The 19,079-nt window shown below is 33.6% G+C and overlaps 2 protein-coding genes across 3 annotated transcripts; one reads left to right on the top strand and one right to left on the bottom strand.

Annotated features, from left to right (window-relative positions):
* Window positions 1–6,740: 6,740 nt before the first annotated feature.
* On the top strand, window positions 6,741–10,526 carry LOC142618281 (putative glycerol-3-phosphate transporter 1). Of its 2 annotated transcripts, none has more exons than XM_075791190.1 (3): window positions 6,741–6,906; window positions 7,976–8,987; window positions 9,343–10,526. In XM_075791190.1, the coding sequence occupies exons 2-3, from the start codon at window positions 7,991–7,993 to the stop codon at window positions 9,906–9,908; spliced, it is 1,563 nt and encodes a 520-aa protein (XP_075647305.1). In that variant the 5' UTR covers window positions 6,741–6,906; window positions 7,976–7,990; the 3' UTR covers window positions 9,909–10,526. The 2 variants fall into 2 exon arrangements, with proteins under 2 accessions (XP_075647305.1, XP_075647303.1); XM_075791188.1 differs by having other exon boundaries at window positions 7,914–8,987.
* Window positions 10,527–17,859: 7,333 nt separating this feature from the next.
* LOC142619961 (uncharacterized) lies at window positions 17,860–18,839 on the bottom strand. Its single transcript, XM_075793372.1, has one exon. The coding sequence runs from the start codon at window positions 18,677–18,679 to the stop codon at window positions 18,494–18,496; it is 186 nt and encodes a 61-aa protein (XP_075649487.1). The 5' UTR covers window positions 18,680–18,839; the 3' UTR covers window positions 17,860–18,493.
* Window positions 18,840–19,079: the final 240 nt, after the last annotated feature.

The raw sequence follows: 19,079 nt of genomic DNA, 5'->3' as shown, positions 1-19,079 counted from the left end.
GCACTAGTTTGGGCATAACCTATGGTTGCGTAGGTATTCGCTGGTTACGTTTTTCATTGGGAGGGTTATCCCACCTTCTAGGAAGGCGATGATGGGGATGATGACTTCTCCCTCTCTCCTAGCGTTACCTATGGCTTCTATTAGGCAATGTCTTAAGCCTACGTATTGGGGAATTTGATATTTGGCCCGAAAACCCTCTATACCGGCGTCGGTATCAACTAAACACTTAAATCTACCCATTTAGTGGGAGTGAGAATGAAAGTTTAGAGAAGGGGAGGGGTCTAGATGGTGGCCGAGGACAGAAGCCGAGGAGGAATGAGTAAAGGAAGTTGAGAACTTACGGGAAATAAATTAGGCGATTCTTCATGTGCTTCTTGAGAGGAAAAATAGTGATTAACTCTTAAATTTGATTGATTTCTGAAAGGATGGATAGAGATACGGTTTCCTAGGCGTTTTGGCGTGTGGAAGGCGGCCTCGAATCAGAATTATCCCGCCCAATGTTTTAGAACGAACTTGGACCGTTGGATGTGTATCTCATCGTTGAACGTGGGGAACAAGACGTAACTTGCAGTCATTAATGCGAGCGTTCCGGGTTTCGAAGCGTTAGAGGCGGTTTTGAAGGAACGAAAGGACCCCTACACGTGTGGTGATTTGCAAAGTGTGCGAAGGATGCGCTGTTGGTTCAAAACTCCATTTCTCTCCTTAGATGGGGGGAAAAATGAAGTTTTGAGGGGCTATTATGGGGGGTAAAAATGCTTAAATGCACGTTTGGGCCTTGGGCCTGGTTAGTTGGTATAAGTCTGTTCAATCAGAGTCTTCGAGGCCCACAGGTCAGTCCGCGCTACAAGGGGCCGAGGAGTTGTCCGAGGAGGAGTATCTCCTCGAACAGACCTAGTAAAGGCAATGGGGCTTGTTAAAGGGTTTAGAGACAGAATTCTAGGAGATCTGTTGGGTAAAGGTGTGATCCAAGCACCCGTTAGAAGCAGGAACGTGTGAGAAATATATGAGGAAAAAGCTGCTATCACCGCATTAAAGGCCCTGCATCTACCTTCCTAGCCGTATTAATGGAGAAATGACTTCTGAACAGTAGTATTCAGCCTTCCAGCTATTATTTGAAGACTTTAAGAAGGTGGTGGATGGGACAAGTATCTAGGAGGAAGATCTGTGTTACACGTGGATGAAACAGGGAAGAAGAAGAAAGTTATAAGAAGACGAGAGAGTAAAGAAGAGGGGGACCTCTTTTTGGAAACAAAACAAAAATTGTAATCGTTTGCTTAGAGAAAGAAAGGCTATACAAATTGTCCTCGGCTTACGTCTGAAGAGAGTTTTTTGTTATATTCATCTATTACTTGCATAGATTGCGGCGTTCTAGCCTGTTTATCATCTTTTCAATATCCCTAACCTAGATTTCAAACCGGTACTCTACAAATTTCATTGTATAAGGCTCTTTGGGCCTGAGCCCATCACTCGTTTGGGTCCGGGTACAAATTGTGTACTTACAAGCACTATTCTCAAAATTGGAAAACAACCAAAACACTCATCCTTTTATGGAAAAAATGTAAATATCGAATTCATCTATAAATTGAGAAAAGAAAAATAAAATTTAAAAGGCATAATTGTAAAATTATGTATTTATTTTCTTTTATTCTTTGTTTTATAAACTCTCAAGTCTCAAACACACTAAAAATATCATATTACATTCTATTTTTATATATATTTTTCCATTCCATTCAAATTTTATATAAAATTCAAGGAAATTGAGATATAATACTATTGGTTTTTATTCTTATTTTGAGAAAATACAAATAAAAAGTAAATTATATATGTAATCTCCTGAACACATTAGAGAAAATATACATCATATTCCATTATAATCTATTCAATTATTATTTTATAAACTTTCAAACATAGGGTTAACGATTAAATCCATACATACATAGTCTATTTTAATAAGATGGAAGTAACAATCACCATTATTAGTTTATTAAAATGAATCATCTTCTTCCCTCTAGACATAGATATAGCTTTAATAATTATAGACCCATTTCTGGGGCCAAAATGGGCATTTGCCCCTTTCGCCCAAAACAAGTAGCAAAATGTCTCTATTCCGAAACTATCTAGCAAAATGCCTCTATTTTGGAACTCGGTTTTTAAAAAATCGAGTTCCAATAAAAAACTCGATTTAATGAAAATCGAGTTACTTGCAAAATGTTACATGGAACTCGAGTTTCATGTACTTTTTTTAAAAAAGTTTTTTGCCTATAAAAAAATCGAGTTTAAAACATGAGCATATGACTAAATAGTTTTAGAACATGAACATTTTACTACTTGTTTTGGTTGAAAGGGGCAAATGCCCATTTTGGGCCAATTTTCTGATAATGATAAGTCTAAATATGGGATTGAAAGGGATGTAGCATATGGTGAAATTGTTGGAATTTTTTTTTTTCTTTTTAAAACATTCATCTTTAACAACTTATAGTGATTGAAAATGGATGCAACATTGCAACCAAATATTATTCAACTCAGTCGCTTTCAAGACATTTTACAAGGCGAGGAGTGTTTTCCCATTTAACATTAGTTTTAAGGGGATCATGGATTCCAACCCAAAGAAAAAGAAAAGAGGTAGACCATGGATGGAAGCATGGATGTCTTTCACGGGGAGCATAATTGAATATGATCTATTTTTGTCTTTTACTTTGATGTCAACATTTCTTCATAAAATAATTTTAGACCTCATCAGCTCATCAATAATACAATCATGTTGGAACCAAAGAGTAGAAGAGTAGAGTAAGGGGTGAGTTTGAAGTTTCTATATATTGATCCAATCAAAATATACAACAAATTTGAGGTGCGGTTTCAGAGCTATAAACTTGTTGGGATTAGACGTGAATTCCTAAATTTGTGAGATAAGAAAAACATGTAGAAAAATAACACACACACAAGGTAATTACATAACATAAGAAATTACATAATTTGACAATTTACTTATATTTATAGAGTTACAGTGATTTCACTATTTTTATGAAAATATACAAGATGTAGTATGATGATGCACAAAATCTAAATTTTGTGATGGTGAAAATGTTTCCTATCATAGCAGTAACAGTTTTTCTCTATAAAACAACACACCAACCATAATCTAAAACAACAGTATTTATATTTCACACATTGAATTTACAATGGACTAAAAATAGATCAAAGAAAATCTCTCACTAAAAATATTAACACTTTTATATTGAGTCGGATCATAATTTGGACTAAACATAAACTAGTTTCCACGCAACCCAATAGAACTTGTGGAAAGTTGGAGCTTGAGTTTTCCTAAAATTCCCTTATTCCATGTTGAAAAATTATCATATGTTAGTAGCTGTTGCACTCCTTGCATTTCCTTGGATGGGATGGTTACTGTAAACTCAAAGTTACATATACCATATCAAAGAATGTTTTGGATTGATTAAGTGAACGAAATATTTGGATACCAATTAATATTAGTGTATCATTTAAAAAGTTACTTATCATTATATTAGGAATAGACTTATATTATCTCAATTTAAAATAAATTATTCATCTATATTCAAAATTTTGATTTTGTACAAAAAAAGAAAAAGAAATTTTTAGATAGATGTGGTATGGTGTTTACAACTTTAGTGCAACTCACAAGTGACAACATATTTTTGGGATCCATAAGCATATATATATATATATATATATATATATATGTTGGAATCATAAAAGTTAGCAATAGCAGTTATAGAGATTCCAATTTTCAACACCTTTACATGTGTCATGTGTGAGAACTTGTTAGATGAGGATGCGAATGCTGATTGTTCTGATGTAGCAAATATTCAAAGAGGCTTGGACCTGTTCGATGTTCCTAGTTAGACGTTACCTTCCTTCCAAAGCTAGCTAACTTGTATACGCTATTCTAAAGCCATATAAATCAAAGGAAATCATTGACATTCAGCAATACACTGATCTAACACAGCGGTGAGAATAAGGAGTTAATATAAAAAAAATAATAATAGAGAGCATGTTGTGATTTTTGTTAATAAATTTGTCTAAAAAGTGTTATAAAAAGATTTATTAGATTTTCAAAACCTGAAAGAAAAAAAAAAAAAGGTTAACAATTCTCTAGGCCAAAATAGACATTAGCCCCTTTCGCCCAAAAGATGTAGTAAAATGTCTCTATTTTGAAACTTAATTTTTATATATAGAACTCGATTTGATGAAAATCAAGTAATGTAATAAATTTTATATGGAACTCGAGTTCCATGTATTTTTTTTTTTTTAAGTTTGATTTCACATAACTCGATTTTTAGAAAATCGAGTTTAAAACAGGGCATTTTGCTAGATAGTTTTAGAATATGGGCATTTTACTAAAAAATTTTGACGAAAGGGACAAATGCCCATTTTGGCCAATTCTCTATAATATTTTCTAATTGAGAAAGACAAATGAAATCTCATATGTATTTGAATACTTATTTTTATCCTTTAATTATCATACATATCACGAAAGACCTTTATTAAGTAGTATAACTCAAATTATCTGGCCTACTTTAAATTACACTTTAGAAATTCAAGAATGAAAAAAGGTACAATATTCTAAGAATGTCATCGTTAAGACAGTCCCATACACAACAATTCCACGGTAAAATTTTGGTATTATGTCAATATAGGAATTATGCTAATTTTTTTTTTTCTGAAAATATCATTTGTCCTTTTAAAGGATGAGCATTGTGACATATGAAATTGGCTAGCAATCAAGAAGATAGCTTACCCATTATATATGTATGTATGTATGTATTAATTTGTTTAAAAGTTTGAGTACATAAAAATATGAATTTGACCCAGTAAAGTTAAATATTATAATTTTACCATTCCAAGCAAAAATTGCTAGTTTCACTACTAAATCCACACCTTTCAATTGCATCATAATTATAGAAGTTTGTAACGACGACCATACTCCAAAACGGTTGGCATACTTGTTGAAACAACTTAGATGGAGTAGATTTTTTTCACAACTTGTTAAGGCAGCAAATTATAATTAATGTAAAATGACTTTATATTAACTCATCATGTACACAACTTTTATTATACACCAATCACATGTCATCTCAAAAACAAATTATAATAAGTGCAAAATCATTTTTACATTGACTCATCATATATAAAACTTGTATTATGCACCAATTATATGTCATCTTAGTAGTTGCAAGAGCTTTTTTGTCCCAAGAAATAAGCAAAATTGTATCGACTCGTCTTCCTCTCCTAATATTTCTTCCCCCCAAAGTTAACTCGATAAAATTTTGCTTCTTTCAATAGGGTTTTACTTTTCTATAAATAAAACATTATAAGAGTTGTATTTTGGCCCATGCACAATTCTTTTAAGGTTTTACTTTTCTATATACATTTGTACTTGGATGAACTTGGAATGGATCGAAAACATAATGACCAAGTTGGCGAATTTCCAAACAGCCATCTCACATCGAATACTAGTCCATCTCGAAAAGGAAGGTCTTTGAGATGGTCGAGTATTTAACCATCGAAGTAACATTGATCGTCCTCGTTGGGTTTTTTTTTTTTATATTTCTATATAATGTATTTGTCGTTTTAGGCTATAACAACTAACAAAATACCCCCATTTTTACCTCGTTCCAAAGGCAATTTCTTTACTTTTCAAATCCATCCTCCCACAGTCTTTTTTTTTTTTGTGGCCAAAGTCAGATAAATTAATAATAATAATAATAATAAATACTAGACGAGCATGATATGTAATGATGAAACCATAAAGGTAGTCTTAGTGGGAAAAAAAGAAAAAGAAGAAAAAGCAATTTTACAAATCAACATCGAATTGGTTGTGCTTCTAGAGTTTTTCATTTTACAAATATATTATTTTTCATTTTTCATGCTTCAAAATGCAATTAATTTCATAAAATGAAACAGACAAAAAGTAGGAAAAAAATGGAGCTAAAAAAATAATGAAATCTCAATTATTTTTGATAAACTAATGAATCTCAATTACGTACCACATGATCCTTCCTATTGACCCACCGGGAGTAGTCGTTGAAAAAGGGTTTCTAATGTCTACTTTAGAAAGCAACCTATGTGTTTATAATAAAATAAGTAAGTGTGCAATTATTCTCCTTAATTTTTAATTATCTTTTTCACCAAGGTGATTTTCTTTTACTCTTCCACCTCTTGTTTGTTTTAATTTTTTTTTTTGGAAAGTAATGACATATCTCATTTAATTATACTTACCCAAGTATAAAATTCATTACTCATAGTCATAGAGTCTGTTTGTTAGGCAGGGTAATTATTTAATACTTTATAAAAACAATACTTTAGCCTCTCACAAAAGTAAATTCTTTGTAATAAGATGATCTATTGCTCATGAAAGGTTGAATAATTTTTTTACCTTATTTTTACCCAATAAATAAAATAAATTAATAGATACAAGTTCTAACTACGATGATTACATAGTATCTATTTTTATAATGAGGAAAAAGAAAACCAAAACACTACAACAAGAATATACTAGCGAGCATTCTCAAAAAAAAAAAGAATATGCTAACGAGGGTTTTTTTGTCATTTAGACAAATTCAATGGCAGTATCGTAATACAAAAAAGCAGTTTACGCGAAAACCCTCAAAAGCAAGAGAGTGGGGCATTATAGTAATTTTAAAAAATATTATAACTTACATAAGAATTTTCGACGTTTGCTACTTCTGCGTTCGAATCAAAGCCTTTATAAACGGAAGTGTGTTCTGTTCGTTAAAGCAAAACCAGAACCATAACCAAAACCAAAGACATAGTGAGAGAGAGAGTGTGTGTGTTTTGTTGGGTATTTTAGAGAGAGAAAGTGAAAGCAAGGAATCCCAGTTAGCTAAGCTAAAGCTAAACTCAAAGGTAAGTTTACAGGGTAATATAAATTTCTTATATTTGTTTTGGTATCTGGGCAAGTTTTGGTTTTCTAAATTTCTTTGACCATTTAGTTTTCTGTCAATTTTTCTTAGTTAATTTTGTAGTATTTTTTTGGTTGTTGAGAAATGGGTTTTGTCTGGGAAAGATCCTTCAAGGAAGGAATTTGATAAAATGGTATTTTTTTCAAACATACATTTGACTTGGAATTTTTTTTTTTTTGTGACTTTTTGATTGTTTCAATCTTTTTTAGTTATAAAAAAAGAAACTTTCTTTTTGTTGGTGATGAGGAGGTTGATTTTGTCAAATATTTATCTTTGAGAAGTTAAATTTAAAATTTGGGTAAATGTTTAAAATCACTTTTGGTTTGAAAAATGGTGAATTTTTCTCTGATTGTTGAAAGGTGCATTTTTTTTGGTCTGTAAGAGTTTGGTTTAAGGATTTGCTTCAAAGTATGGATTTCTTTTCCTTTTCGATCTAGTTTGTGATTTTGTATGTATGAAAGAACTGAAATTAAAGTAAAGTAGACGATTCAACCTGAAAGATGGTTTTTAGCTAGTAGTTCAGAAGCACCTTTTGCCATTGGCTTTCCATCAGCTTGTTGAACCATTAAGTTCAGAATCAAACTTTTGGGAAAATGTTTCGGACTTACCTCTAAGCAAGTTAGGGAACTGGTTTTAAAATATTGCTGGATAAAAAGAAAATGGTGCTTTTTAAAGAAAGTTTGAAAATTGTAAATTGAATAGGTCAGAACAAGGGAAATAGAAAAGTCAAATTGAACATGTCCCCGACTCATTGTATAGGAATTTGAAGTACTTATTGTCAATGTGTTTTCTATTGTATGATATATGACAGTAGTTGATTACCATAGCTGAATTTTGTGATTGATTTGGTGCAGAAATAGGCAAGTTGCTCTCAGTTTCTTCTTTAAATTCAATCTCACGTCTCCTTTTTTTTTCTTTTTTTTAAATTCTTTTTTATCATCTTATTTTCAGCTTGCTGATTGTGGAACCTATAATAGGAAGTTAAACTTCTTCTTCCTCTTTATCCCCTTCAGATTGAGAATAGATAAATGGGTTCATTGTCAGAACCAACACCTGAGAGCAACTATAGCAAGCCCCCTGGAATCAGATTCTTGGAGTACATCAAGGGAACCAGAATTTCCTACAAAACCCACCAAGCAATTGTTTTGATTGTAACTTTTTTAGCATATGCAAGTTACCACGCCACTAGAAAAACCACAAGCATTGTTAAGAGTACCCTTGATCCAGAATCATCAGATGTGGGATTGAAGTTCACCCCATGGAGGACATCTTACTCTGAGGAACCAGCTAAACTTTCATGGAAAGTTGGGGATGGCTGGTATCCATTTAATGGACCAGATGGGACAGCATTGCTTGGAGAACTCGATGTTGCTTTCCTTGCGGTTTATGCTCTGGGAATGTACTTCTCAGGTCAATTGGGTGATAGATTGGATTTAAGGATCTTCTTAACAGTGGGAATGGTGGGAACCGGCTTGTTTACTTCACTCTTTGGCGTTGGATATTGGGGAAACATTCATTCTTTTTGGTACTTTTTGGTAGTTCAAATGGTTGCTGGTTTGTTCCAATCAACTGGATGGCCTTCGGTGGTTGCAGTGGTTGGTAACTGGTTTGGGAAGAGCAAGAGAGGGCTAATTATGGGTATATGGAATGCTCACACTTCTATTGGAAACATCACAGGTTCTTTGATTGCTTCTGCTCTATTGAGCTATGGATGGGGTTGGTCCTTCGTTGTGCCTGGTCTCATGATTGTATTCATTGGTTTGGTGGTTTTTCTTATATTACCTGTTGATCCTGAGTCTGTTGGAGCTGATAAAGAAAATGATGAATTGCATTCTCCTAAGAAAATTGGCGAGGGAGTAACAGAACCTTTGTTAAATTCAGAGACAGTGGTTAAGGAGAAAGCTGTGGGGTTCATAACAGCTTGGAAAATTCCAGGAGTTGCACCTTTTGCTCTTTGCCTTTTCTTTGCCAAATTAGTTGCTTATACATTTCTCTACTGGCTTCCATTCTACATTACCCACACAGGTATATTAGTTCTTTTGCATTTTATTCCTATGATTTGGTTAAATTTGCATACATTTTTAGTTGCAACTATAAGATGGTAAAGCAGAGATGAGAAAGGATATTATGAGTTACTGGACTAATTGAGTCTTCTATGAATAGGCTTGAACAAACGATTCTCATAGTTACAAATCTCAACTATACTCAACAACTTCTTGACAAGTTAGTGGCCTAAATGAGTTTTCTATGAATTAGCTTAAACACTCTGCTCTCCTAGTTTTGTATCTCAACCATACTCAACAACTTCTTCACAAAATTTATTATTGGCATCCAAAGTAACACCTTGATCAATTCTCATTTTTGTTTTTTCATTTTGCAGCTATTGATGGAAAGTATTTATCTAGCACCGCAGCTGGAAACTTGTCTACATTGTTTGATGTTGGTGGTGTGCTAGGGGGAATCCTAGCTGGTCACATTTCTGATCGCTTAGGTGCCAGAGCCATAACAGCTGCAAGTTTCATGTACTGTGCTATTCCTGCTCTCTTCTTCTATCGAAGCTATGGACACGTTTCCTTGACTGTAAATATCATTCTCATGTTCATCACCGGCATGTTTGTTAATGGGCCATATGCTCTTATAACAACAGCGGTTTCAGCTGACTTGGGAACCCACAGTTCACTAGAAGGGAACTCCCGGGCACTGGCAACTGTAACAGCAATTATAGATGGAACGGGCTCTGTTGGGGCTGCGATAGGGCCTTTAATAACAGGTTATATTTCCTCTACAAGCTGGAGTGCAGTTTTCACAATGTTGATGGCAGCAGCTCTAATTGCAGGGCTGCTTCTAACTAGACTAGTTGTGGCTGAGGTGGCTGCAAAGATACAGGAATCAAGGTCACAAGGGGTGTCTGCATCAAGATCTCCAGCACAAGCACTTGAAGTGTGAGTCTTTGGAGGGCTAATAGTGCTACTACTTGTGTTGTACATGTGTGACTTATACATACGCTCCAGTTCACAGCCTCTGATGAGTCTGGTCGCTATATTGAAATGAAGATCCTTGTGTGATGGTTAAAGAAAGTAGAGGGTATTTTTTAACCTTCTCCATCATTTGGTTTGGTGGGGGGTCCAAAATGTGGAGAGGGTTGAGGCATCCGTTGTACATTATTTGTATCTCTATCAAACAAATCATACATACATATATATATATATATACACACACACACATAGCATCATCCAGAAGGTTGACCAATTACAATCTGTACCATTTTCTCTCAACTGGTTTGCCTTGTTTAGAGCTGTATCTTTTGAACAACTTATGTTCAATGGTGCCTGTGCTTGGCTTCAGTCACTTGGGGAGTTAAATTCATCTCAAAATCAGGGAAGATGCTACAGTATAGAACAGGGTAGGCTAATTGGCTTTGTTGCTTTAGTGAATTGAGATCAAAAGTTGAATTGTAATTAAGAACGTGAATTTCAGTTGTTTGTCATCAAAATCCTTTGTATCCATTACAAACACAAATATTTTACAGATTCAGGTCTGGTTGACATCCGTTTATTTTGCTGATTCAGCTGGCTTTTTAATCTGAGCCAAACTTCCACTCAGAGAGAGGAAGAAAATAAGCTGCCTAAAATGACGATGCACTTCCTTTCACACTAGACAAAGGTCTGAGACTCTGAATAGAAATCCCACCTCATTTATCAGTCTAAAAAAGGTGCAACAAATTTAGCCCTCGAAAGTAAAAAGTGGTCCACACATAAGGTTACATGCTTCAAGATCAGGTGACCAAAAAGTATTAGGAGGTTTGTGAGCCCTGCATTGGCGCTGACTCGTGTAACATGTGCAGAGACCATAATCCATTCTTGTTTTTCTCTCAATTAAAAAAATTCAATGCTTTGTAGTTTATAATATGGGTCTGGTTAATGTAACCTTATGTTTGGTTAATGTAACTTAAAGACACACATTAACTCATTCATTTTTGAAAAAAATTTCTCGAGAATTGAAAAAATTGTCAAAATTTTTTTAATTTTTGAGAAAATTTTTCTAAAATTGATAAATTATTGTACCTTAAAGGCACACATTAGTAAAATAGTACCACAAAATGACCCCCACCAAACGTTCTACTTTTGACCTACAGAACCGTCTGGTAAGAGGCACTCAATTACCTATCATGAATAATCCATGGTGCAAATTGTTTTGGTGAAAAGAATAAAAAAAATGTAAAAAAAACTTCTTTATCCAAAAGAAAACACATGGTATTCTCTATTCAAATAGAATAGCCACTGGTTTTTCCGTCATGGGTTTCTTTAGTGAAAATGTTACATTAGCCATAACACAACTGCATTATAGGCAAGTTTGGATTATTATAATTATTTTTTTAAGCTTGTTAGTTTATTTGTTTATGTATTGTGAATTCCAGTTAACTCAACTGGTCTCTGACAGTTGAATAAGAGATTTAAAATTCAATCTCTGTTCACACTAAAAAACAATTAGTATTTTTGTTTAATGATAAAAAGCTATCATTAGGAGTGAACGCTATAAGTTGAAATTTTCTCTAGAAAAAATACTAATTTTGTTTCTAAAAAAAAAAAAGGTTTATGTATAGTATTTTAAAGTCTTACTCTTTTTTTTGAGAAAATAAAGTCTTTACTTTTTCTAATTGCACATGTATTTCTGTCAACTTTTAACAAACAAACAAACAAATCTTTAACAAAAAGTTAATTCAATCTCACAAATAAGTACTCCTATAAAATTATACTTGCCCTTATTAATGAATTAATCTAAAAGGAAGGAGATGAAGATTTAAGGGTGTGTTTGGTAATTGTTTTTTCCCTTTATTTTCTGTTTTTAAAAACAATTTTCTATTTTTCAGATTAAAAAACTTGTTTGGCAACCCAAAATGGACTAAAAATAAAAACTGTTCTCAAAACTCAATTTGTGAAGGAAATTGAAAACATGCAAAAGACTGTTTTCAGTTTCTAATTTTCAAAAGTCAATGAAAATACGCATTTAATTTAATGAATCTGTCTCATTTAATGGGTTAGTATTAGAGTTTAAATCCTAGTAACAACATATTTTAGTATTTTCTATTTTTTTCTTCAAAAAACTTTTTTTTTTTTTTTTAATTTTAACTAACCAAACATGTTTTTTATTTCAAAAATACAAGAAATTTGTTTTTTTATTTATATCCTAAAAACAAGTTTTTGAAAATAGAAAACAAAAATGGTTACCAAACATAACCTAAGATTGTGCCCTGGTCATCAGCTCTGACTGAATCACTGTTTTAATTAATGTAATAACTACATAACTTTGGATTATAATATAATCTTTTAGACACATGACATCAAAAGCATATTTCAAGAGGGATAAATATTAAGTGCCTGTTTGGATACCGCTTATTACTAAAAACTGAAAATATTGTAGCAAAATAATTTTTAAATATATAAATAGTGTCGTGAAATTCATTTTTAATGTTTATTTTGTTGAAAAAAAAGGTTTGTGGGTCCCGTGAACAGTGCACGGGACCCACTAAAACAAAAAAGTGCTGTTGGGAAGTGCAAAACGCGCTTCCCAAACGCACACTAAGGGAGTGTTTGGATAGAGGTGAAATACAACTAATGTGTGTTTGCGTTTTACACACAGTGGGTCCCATGTGCTGTTCACGGGACCTGCAAATATTTTTTTCAGAAAAAAAAACAATTTTAAAACTGAGTCTTTCGGTACTCTTCACACATTTAAAATTTAGTTTGCTATAATATTTTCAAATTTTCAATTTTCAGCAATAAGTGGCATCCAAATAGACCCTAAATTAACCTAACTCCATGAAAATAAAACTCTTGCTACGAGAACGAGTATGTCTGGTGTGGTGAGGGACTGTATAGTTTTCTCATTCTGTGCTATTACCAATCCCAATTGAGCTCTATCTAAAACTCACGCGGGCTTGAAGAACAAACAACAATGTGTTGTCAGAAATTAAAGACTATTTTTTCTTTCTCTTTCTCCTCTAGCAGCACATTTGATAATTTGTGTTTCCACGTATGCTTAAGCTAATTGGATTAGCATTAGGCACATTTCCTCAACTGTCATTTATTTTTTTAGTTGACAAAGGAAGTAAAGGAATCCATTATTTTCAGTAGTAACATTATGAATGCGTTTCAAATCAACTAAAATATTGGAAATTTTGCTCTTAGGGAGTCTCATGCGTAAGTTTGAAAGTGGATTAAGTTGGGTGTTTGAGAAAATATATAATAAAAAATAGAAGGAAGAATGTGGCCAGCACTTAAGAAATATGATGGGGAATCATGCTAATCAATTCTGAATTAGATGACAAATATTTAGGTTAGGTGAATGTTCTTGCTTATCCATTACCAGGCTAGTGTTAGTATTGGTTTGTCACGACTTTCACGGTTTAAAGGCATCAAAAAAATTTCATAACAGTTGATGCAGCTTATTGTGATTATCAAATAATCAAATGGTGTTACTGATCGGCTAATGTGAATGAAACATTACAATTACAATGATCGCAACTTGCTAAGGGGAGAAATTGTGAAAAATTAACACTATTTACTAGGCAATTATGGGGATAGTACAAGAAATAGTGTAAACACGATTAATTTATAACTTATTAAAGTGCTTTTCAAAAAGTCTATATTAGTTTTTTTATCAGTCACAAATTAGATACTTAAACAAACGAGTGGTAACTACTACATATAATGACCAATATAAGTATTAACCAATAAGATACCAATTGCATTGGAACCACAAATTAAAAGGTTAGTTTTTGTTTAGTGACCTTACTAAATTACAATATCTCTAACTCTAATCACTAGGTTAAAAAAAAAGGTTTAACATCTTCATCTTGTGATTCCTTTAGTTATTGACTAATATATATATCTCTTTCTCCACGAGATCATCACACATTCACACTTTTATTATGGGGACCACTAGAATCCTTCTCTCTTTTCAAATAAATTCTTGCTAGAAATTTTGCTCTTCTCTCTGTGGGTCATATAAGATTCCCTAATCTCTCAACACCAATTAATATATCTGAATTTAGGGATTAGCATTTTCATTCAATTATATGTGTAATGTGATTGTTTGTGATCCCGTTCACGCGTGCAGATAGATAGCATTTCTTTGTTTTTTTAACGTTCAACGTTTTCAAATATAGTTTACTGGTCCAATTCATACATATTATTGCCAATTTCGTTTGCATTAACAAGGTAGCCGACATTATTGACAATTAAATTTAAAACCACATAGTTGATAGTGACATTTTTAATTTCAACTTCCACCCATAGAAAACGCAGATTCATTCCCTTTAAAGTTTAAAATAGTTTTTAACCCAATTCACTGCTCTTTTTTCAGTTTTGGATTTTAAGAATTCATTTTTTGTCTCGTCATGCGTGTGGAAGGTGGCTAAGTGAGGGCAGAGCACGTGGAATATTTGTGAAATAGATTGTGATATATTTTTGACCAAACACTTATTACTAATTCAATATATATATATATATATATATATATATAGGTGAAAAATGTTAGAATTACAAATTTTTTACAATTTATAAATATGACGAGCAAGTAAGTAAAAAAGTAAAAAAGTGATGTCAATCATTTGTCCAAATAAGAACTAGTAAGAATGTATTACACAAACACTTTTGTAAAAATGTTATAAAATAATTTTTAATTGTAGTATTACTCTAAATAAATATAAACTTTTGAACAATGCAATCATTTACTTTCTGATTTCAACGTAGATCAGACCCCACAAGGAGATGCCCCAAAAAAAAAAAAGGTTTTGCTGGTTATTTATTACATATTGGAATGTTTCGTTGAAATACTTCGATTGTTACTAGTGTGATTGATTTTGCAGTCCAAAATTTAGGTCCTTGGAATTGGAAATTGAAGTAGAATAGTGTCTATTCCCAGGCCGATTCACTAGATTCGGTCCAGTTAACAGAGTGTTATATAAGCAAGCAGGAAATTTTATTAGAACACCACAATCTCAGTTACAGGACCACAAGCCCAAAGCCCTAAGGCTTAAGCCGTGAAAAGAAACTACACATTAGCCACTAAAAAACAATAAACAGACCCCCCAAAAAGGCCTTGTTATACAGTGCAGACAAAGGAGTAACTCCAAGCTAAATTTAATGGAGTAATCTCCCTTAAATCAGCTACTCAAGCTTTAGCTTCCCATGATCTGATGCTATGAACAATATACTTTCTTCAGATTTGATCAGTTCACCGAGAACAATTTTGTTTCTTTGAATCCAATTATGGTAAACATTAGCATGGCAGCTTGCTAGCAATCCACCATTTGTTTTGTTTAAGGAAAACTTTTATTAAATTCAAAAAATAGACCACTTACATAGGATGTATATGCAGCATACAAGAACAAGCATCAAGCATCTCAAACATAGTATCAAAGACATATAGAGGATGCATTCATCTACTCAAATAAAGATTTGTGAGAAGAAGAAACTTTTAAGTTTGTGCACTGATTTCTCCCATCTCTCGGATGTCCTAGCATTTCTCTTTGCACTATAGGCACCACATAAGACAATGCGGAATTGGGCTCCAAATTTTGTGACTTCTAATTCCACCCAGCCTTCAGTTTCAACTATTGAGGAGATCCTCCTCCCCTTCTGGCATAACCCACATAAACCGAGTAACACAAAAATCATGCTCCGTAACTCATAAGCACTAGGGCAATGAAGAACCAAATGATTTACATCCTCCCTCCCCCCCCTCCCCCCGCGGGCGGCGGGAGAGAGATTTGCACATACAACACCAAACAATAACAGGATATTGAAGAGATCACACATAGGCTCCTTAAGTTATCAATGAAGAAGCAAAAGACATTATAGCATATTATTTACCAGAAGGATAGGTTCCTCAACAAAGCTATATGGTTAAAAGGGCTTTCAGCTGTCACTTCAGAACAGTTGAGACAAAGGCCTATGTTGAGTTTGGCTTAGCTAGAAATATATAAAGGCATAAAACATGCCAATATATAGAAGTGATATATAAGAAATTCCATAAGTGAAGGTGAGTAACCCAACAAGCTCACACATAATCACTCACAATAAACCATACAATCGATGCAACAAAGAGCTTAAATGCAATTTCGATGAAATGCTCAATTGCCTTCTTTTGGAACACCCAAAATTAATAAGAAGACCTCACTCCACACTTCATGGCCCTTAGTTTTCCATGCCTCAATAGGCTAAGTGCAAATGAAATGCCCATTGATACTGCCAGATACGTGCTTATCAAAATAATAACCATATATGCACAAAGGCAGCTGATCAAACCTCCAAATCCATATTGCAAAAGAAACAACATAGACAGACCCATAGCCCCTATTCTAGCTGTAAGGACATCAACCATGAAAATCTCACAAAAGTGATTGTTGAATTGAAGAAAGCAACATGAAATCCTATGTTTAAGCTTGATAGTAGGCCATGTGCGCCTAGCCACAATTTTAGGTGAAAAGGGAAGAGCACCATGAAGACCTTTGATGGGAGCACATCTAGGGTCAAATATGAGCTTTGACTCTATTATAGGCATTGGTAAATAAACATTATCTAAGTTTGTACTTTCTCAAAAACATTGAATACTCTCCTTCAATCCCCCTCCTTTCCTATTAATGCTATAAGAAACGTGTGTTGTGGCACCAGTAGAGTATAAACTACTTCAAACTATAACTCGATGGTGCTCTTTCAAGTATTCTAGATGGTTGGATATTAGTGACCTAAATTGAGATTGCCAAATATTGATTATTGAACATGGAGCACCCCCCCCCCCCCTTCCCCACTTTCACTTTTTATATTTGGTAAGTTAAGTAGGCAAGTAGTGAGTGTTGAACCCACAACTTCACCCTCCACCATTAGATTATCAACATTAAAAAACCCATTTGGAGGTGACAAGGGAATGTAATGAAATAAATCTTAATGGGAGGAGATCTTATGGTTATAAGGGAATACACATTTCATTCTATCCCCTCCATAGCATTCCTCCCAAAAGTGGGAAAAACACCCATTCCTTTTAATGAAAATGGAGGTGAATTATCAATGTTATCCCTAGTTTGAGAAAAGACATAAAAGATGAAGAGTATATCAGTAAAATTACAAAGTTCTTTCATTTCCATTTATTCTTTTATAAAATACTAACTACACTATAGAAAATACACAATATCCCTTCCATTTTCCATTCATTTATGATTTAACCATTCATTCTTTTTTAAACTCCCAAACATAGTGACTGTCTACATAAGTAATCCAAATGAAAAACACCTATTACAAATAGACATACAAGGTCTCCCAAATACATAATGACATTGCTAGAACCAGCTCCTCAAACTTTTTTTTTTTTTTTGATAGGAAAAAATAATATTATCGAAAAGAGACTACGTTGTGAAAATAAACACAAAGTAGCCTAAAGAATTACAATGGGATAATATCTACATATGAGTAGACTCTATGAAGGAGTGAATAGAGTTACTATCAGTAAGACCCAAACAAAAGACCACTCATAAAGAGAACAAATGAAGGATACATGTATTTGAGAAGACATGCACTCCACATCTTCAAAAATACACTGATTCCATTCCCTTCATATAGTCCACATCAAACATAAAGAAATAAGATTCCAGATACCCGAATTTGGTCCACAACATTGCCACCCACATAATAAATCAAGAACCTTCTCCAGTAAAACCCACCGAACCCCAAACATCCTAAAATAAAACTCCATAACTCGAAAGCCATCAGTCTCCCCGCTACAGCAGCACATACAACACCTACTCACCATTGAAAAGCCCATCTTGATGAGATTCTCATTCTCACAGGTGAGAATCTTTTCCCGAGCCGCTCCTCCCCCATTTAGTAAACTCCCTTAATCAATTAACTGATACAACTCCTTTTCATCATAGCATGCTACCCTACATCTACCATACACTTCTATGTCAGCAGTTTCAACAATTTCTTCAAGACAATAACGCATCCTTTCTGCAAAAAATGTCATACCGCTTTCTCCCCCACATAGTTAGCCCACCAGAACCCCTCCATTCCTTTATTTCAATATGTAAATAAGAATTTTACTGAACTACACTACTTCATGTACACGAAAATGAATCTCAAAATTCAAGAATAGAGTAACAATTAGTGAAACCCCACGCCGGAGACCAATCAAACAATAATCTAGCAAACAATTCTGTCAAATTTGTCCCTGAAATTTCCAACTGAAATCCAAAACATTAAAAATCATATACACCTACTGTTCGGTCCGGTTCAGTCTATTTCCAATATTCCATTAAAAAAAAAAAAAGTAAAAACACAATCTTTTTTCTCTTTTTGTTTGATAAGTGATTCCAAACTATTATTGATAATTCAAAAAACTGACTTTACACAATTTTCACAATCAATATCTGAATTCCAAAAAAAAAAAAAAAATTCACTGTATTCCTCTAGAATTCAAAGTACAAGAGTTTATCTTGAAGACCTGGTTGGATTTTGGCAAAACGGGGTCGGATCCTAGCCGTCATCATCGTCGTAGTCGGCCTTGGTTTTGGGCTTTCGGTACTTCTCTTCGACGAGCTTGGCCTTGTAGAGGGCATCGTGGGCGAGCTTCCTGATGTTCGGAACGTCGTAGTTTTGAGCTATGTATATTCCACACACCGTCCCTACTATGAACGAGAAGCTACTCTTTATGATTCCCATCTTCCCAAAATCGAAAAACTAAATTTGGGTTTTTTCGATTCTGATTAAACCAAAAAAAAAAAAAAACTGGGGTTTTTGTGTTGTGGAGGTTGAAGAAGAAAGAAGAAAGAAGAAAGAAGAAGCATGAAAGATTCTGGAAACATGAGCTGAGCCTGAGCTAAATGGGTGCTACAGTGTGGTGAACTTGACTAGTATAAGTATAGGGCCCATGGGCCAGCCCAGATTAATGTTTTTTTATTTTCAATATCTTTTTCAGATTTTTTTTTTTTAATTTTTCGTTCTAAGGGTTTGTTTGAGTTTCGCTTATTTTGCTAAAATTAAAATTTTTTGCTGAAAGTACGGTAGGTGATAGTAAAAATTAGCTGAAATAGTACAATGAGACCCATGAATAGTACCAAAA

The sequence above is a fragment of the Castanea sativa genome, chromosome 12 (assembly GCF_040712315.1).
Source record: "Castanea sativa cultivar Marrone di Chiusa Pesio chromosome 12, ASM4071231v1".
Classification (NCBI taxonomy): Eukaryota; Viridiplantae; Streptophyta; class Magnoliopsida; order Fagales; family Fagaceae; genus Castanea; species Castanea sativa.
The sequence above is the reverse complement of the archived record's forward strand: the minus strand, read 5'-3'. Positions and strand labels throughout refer to the sequence as shown.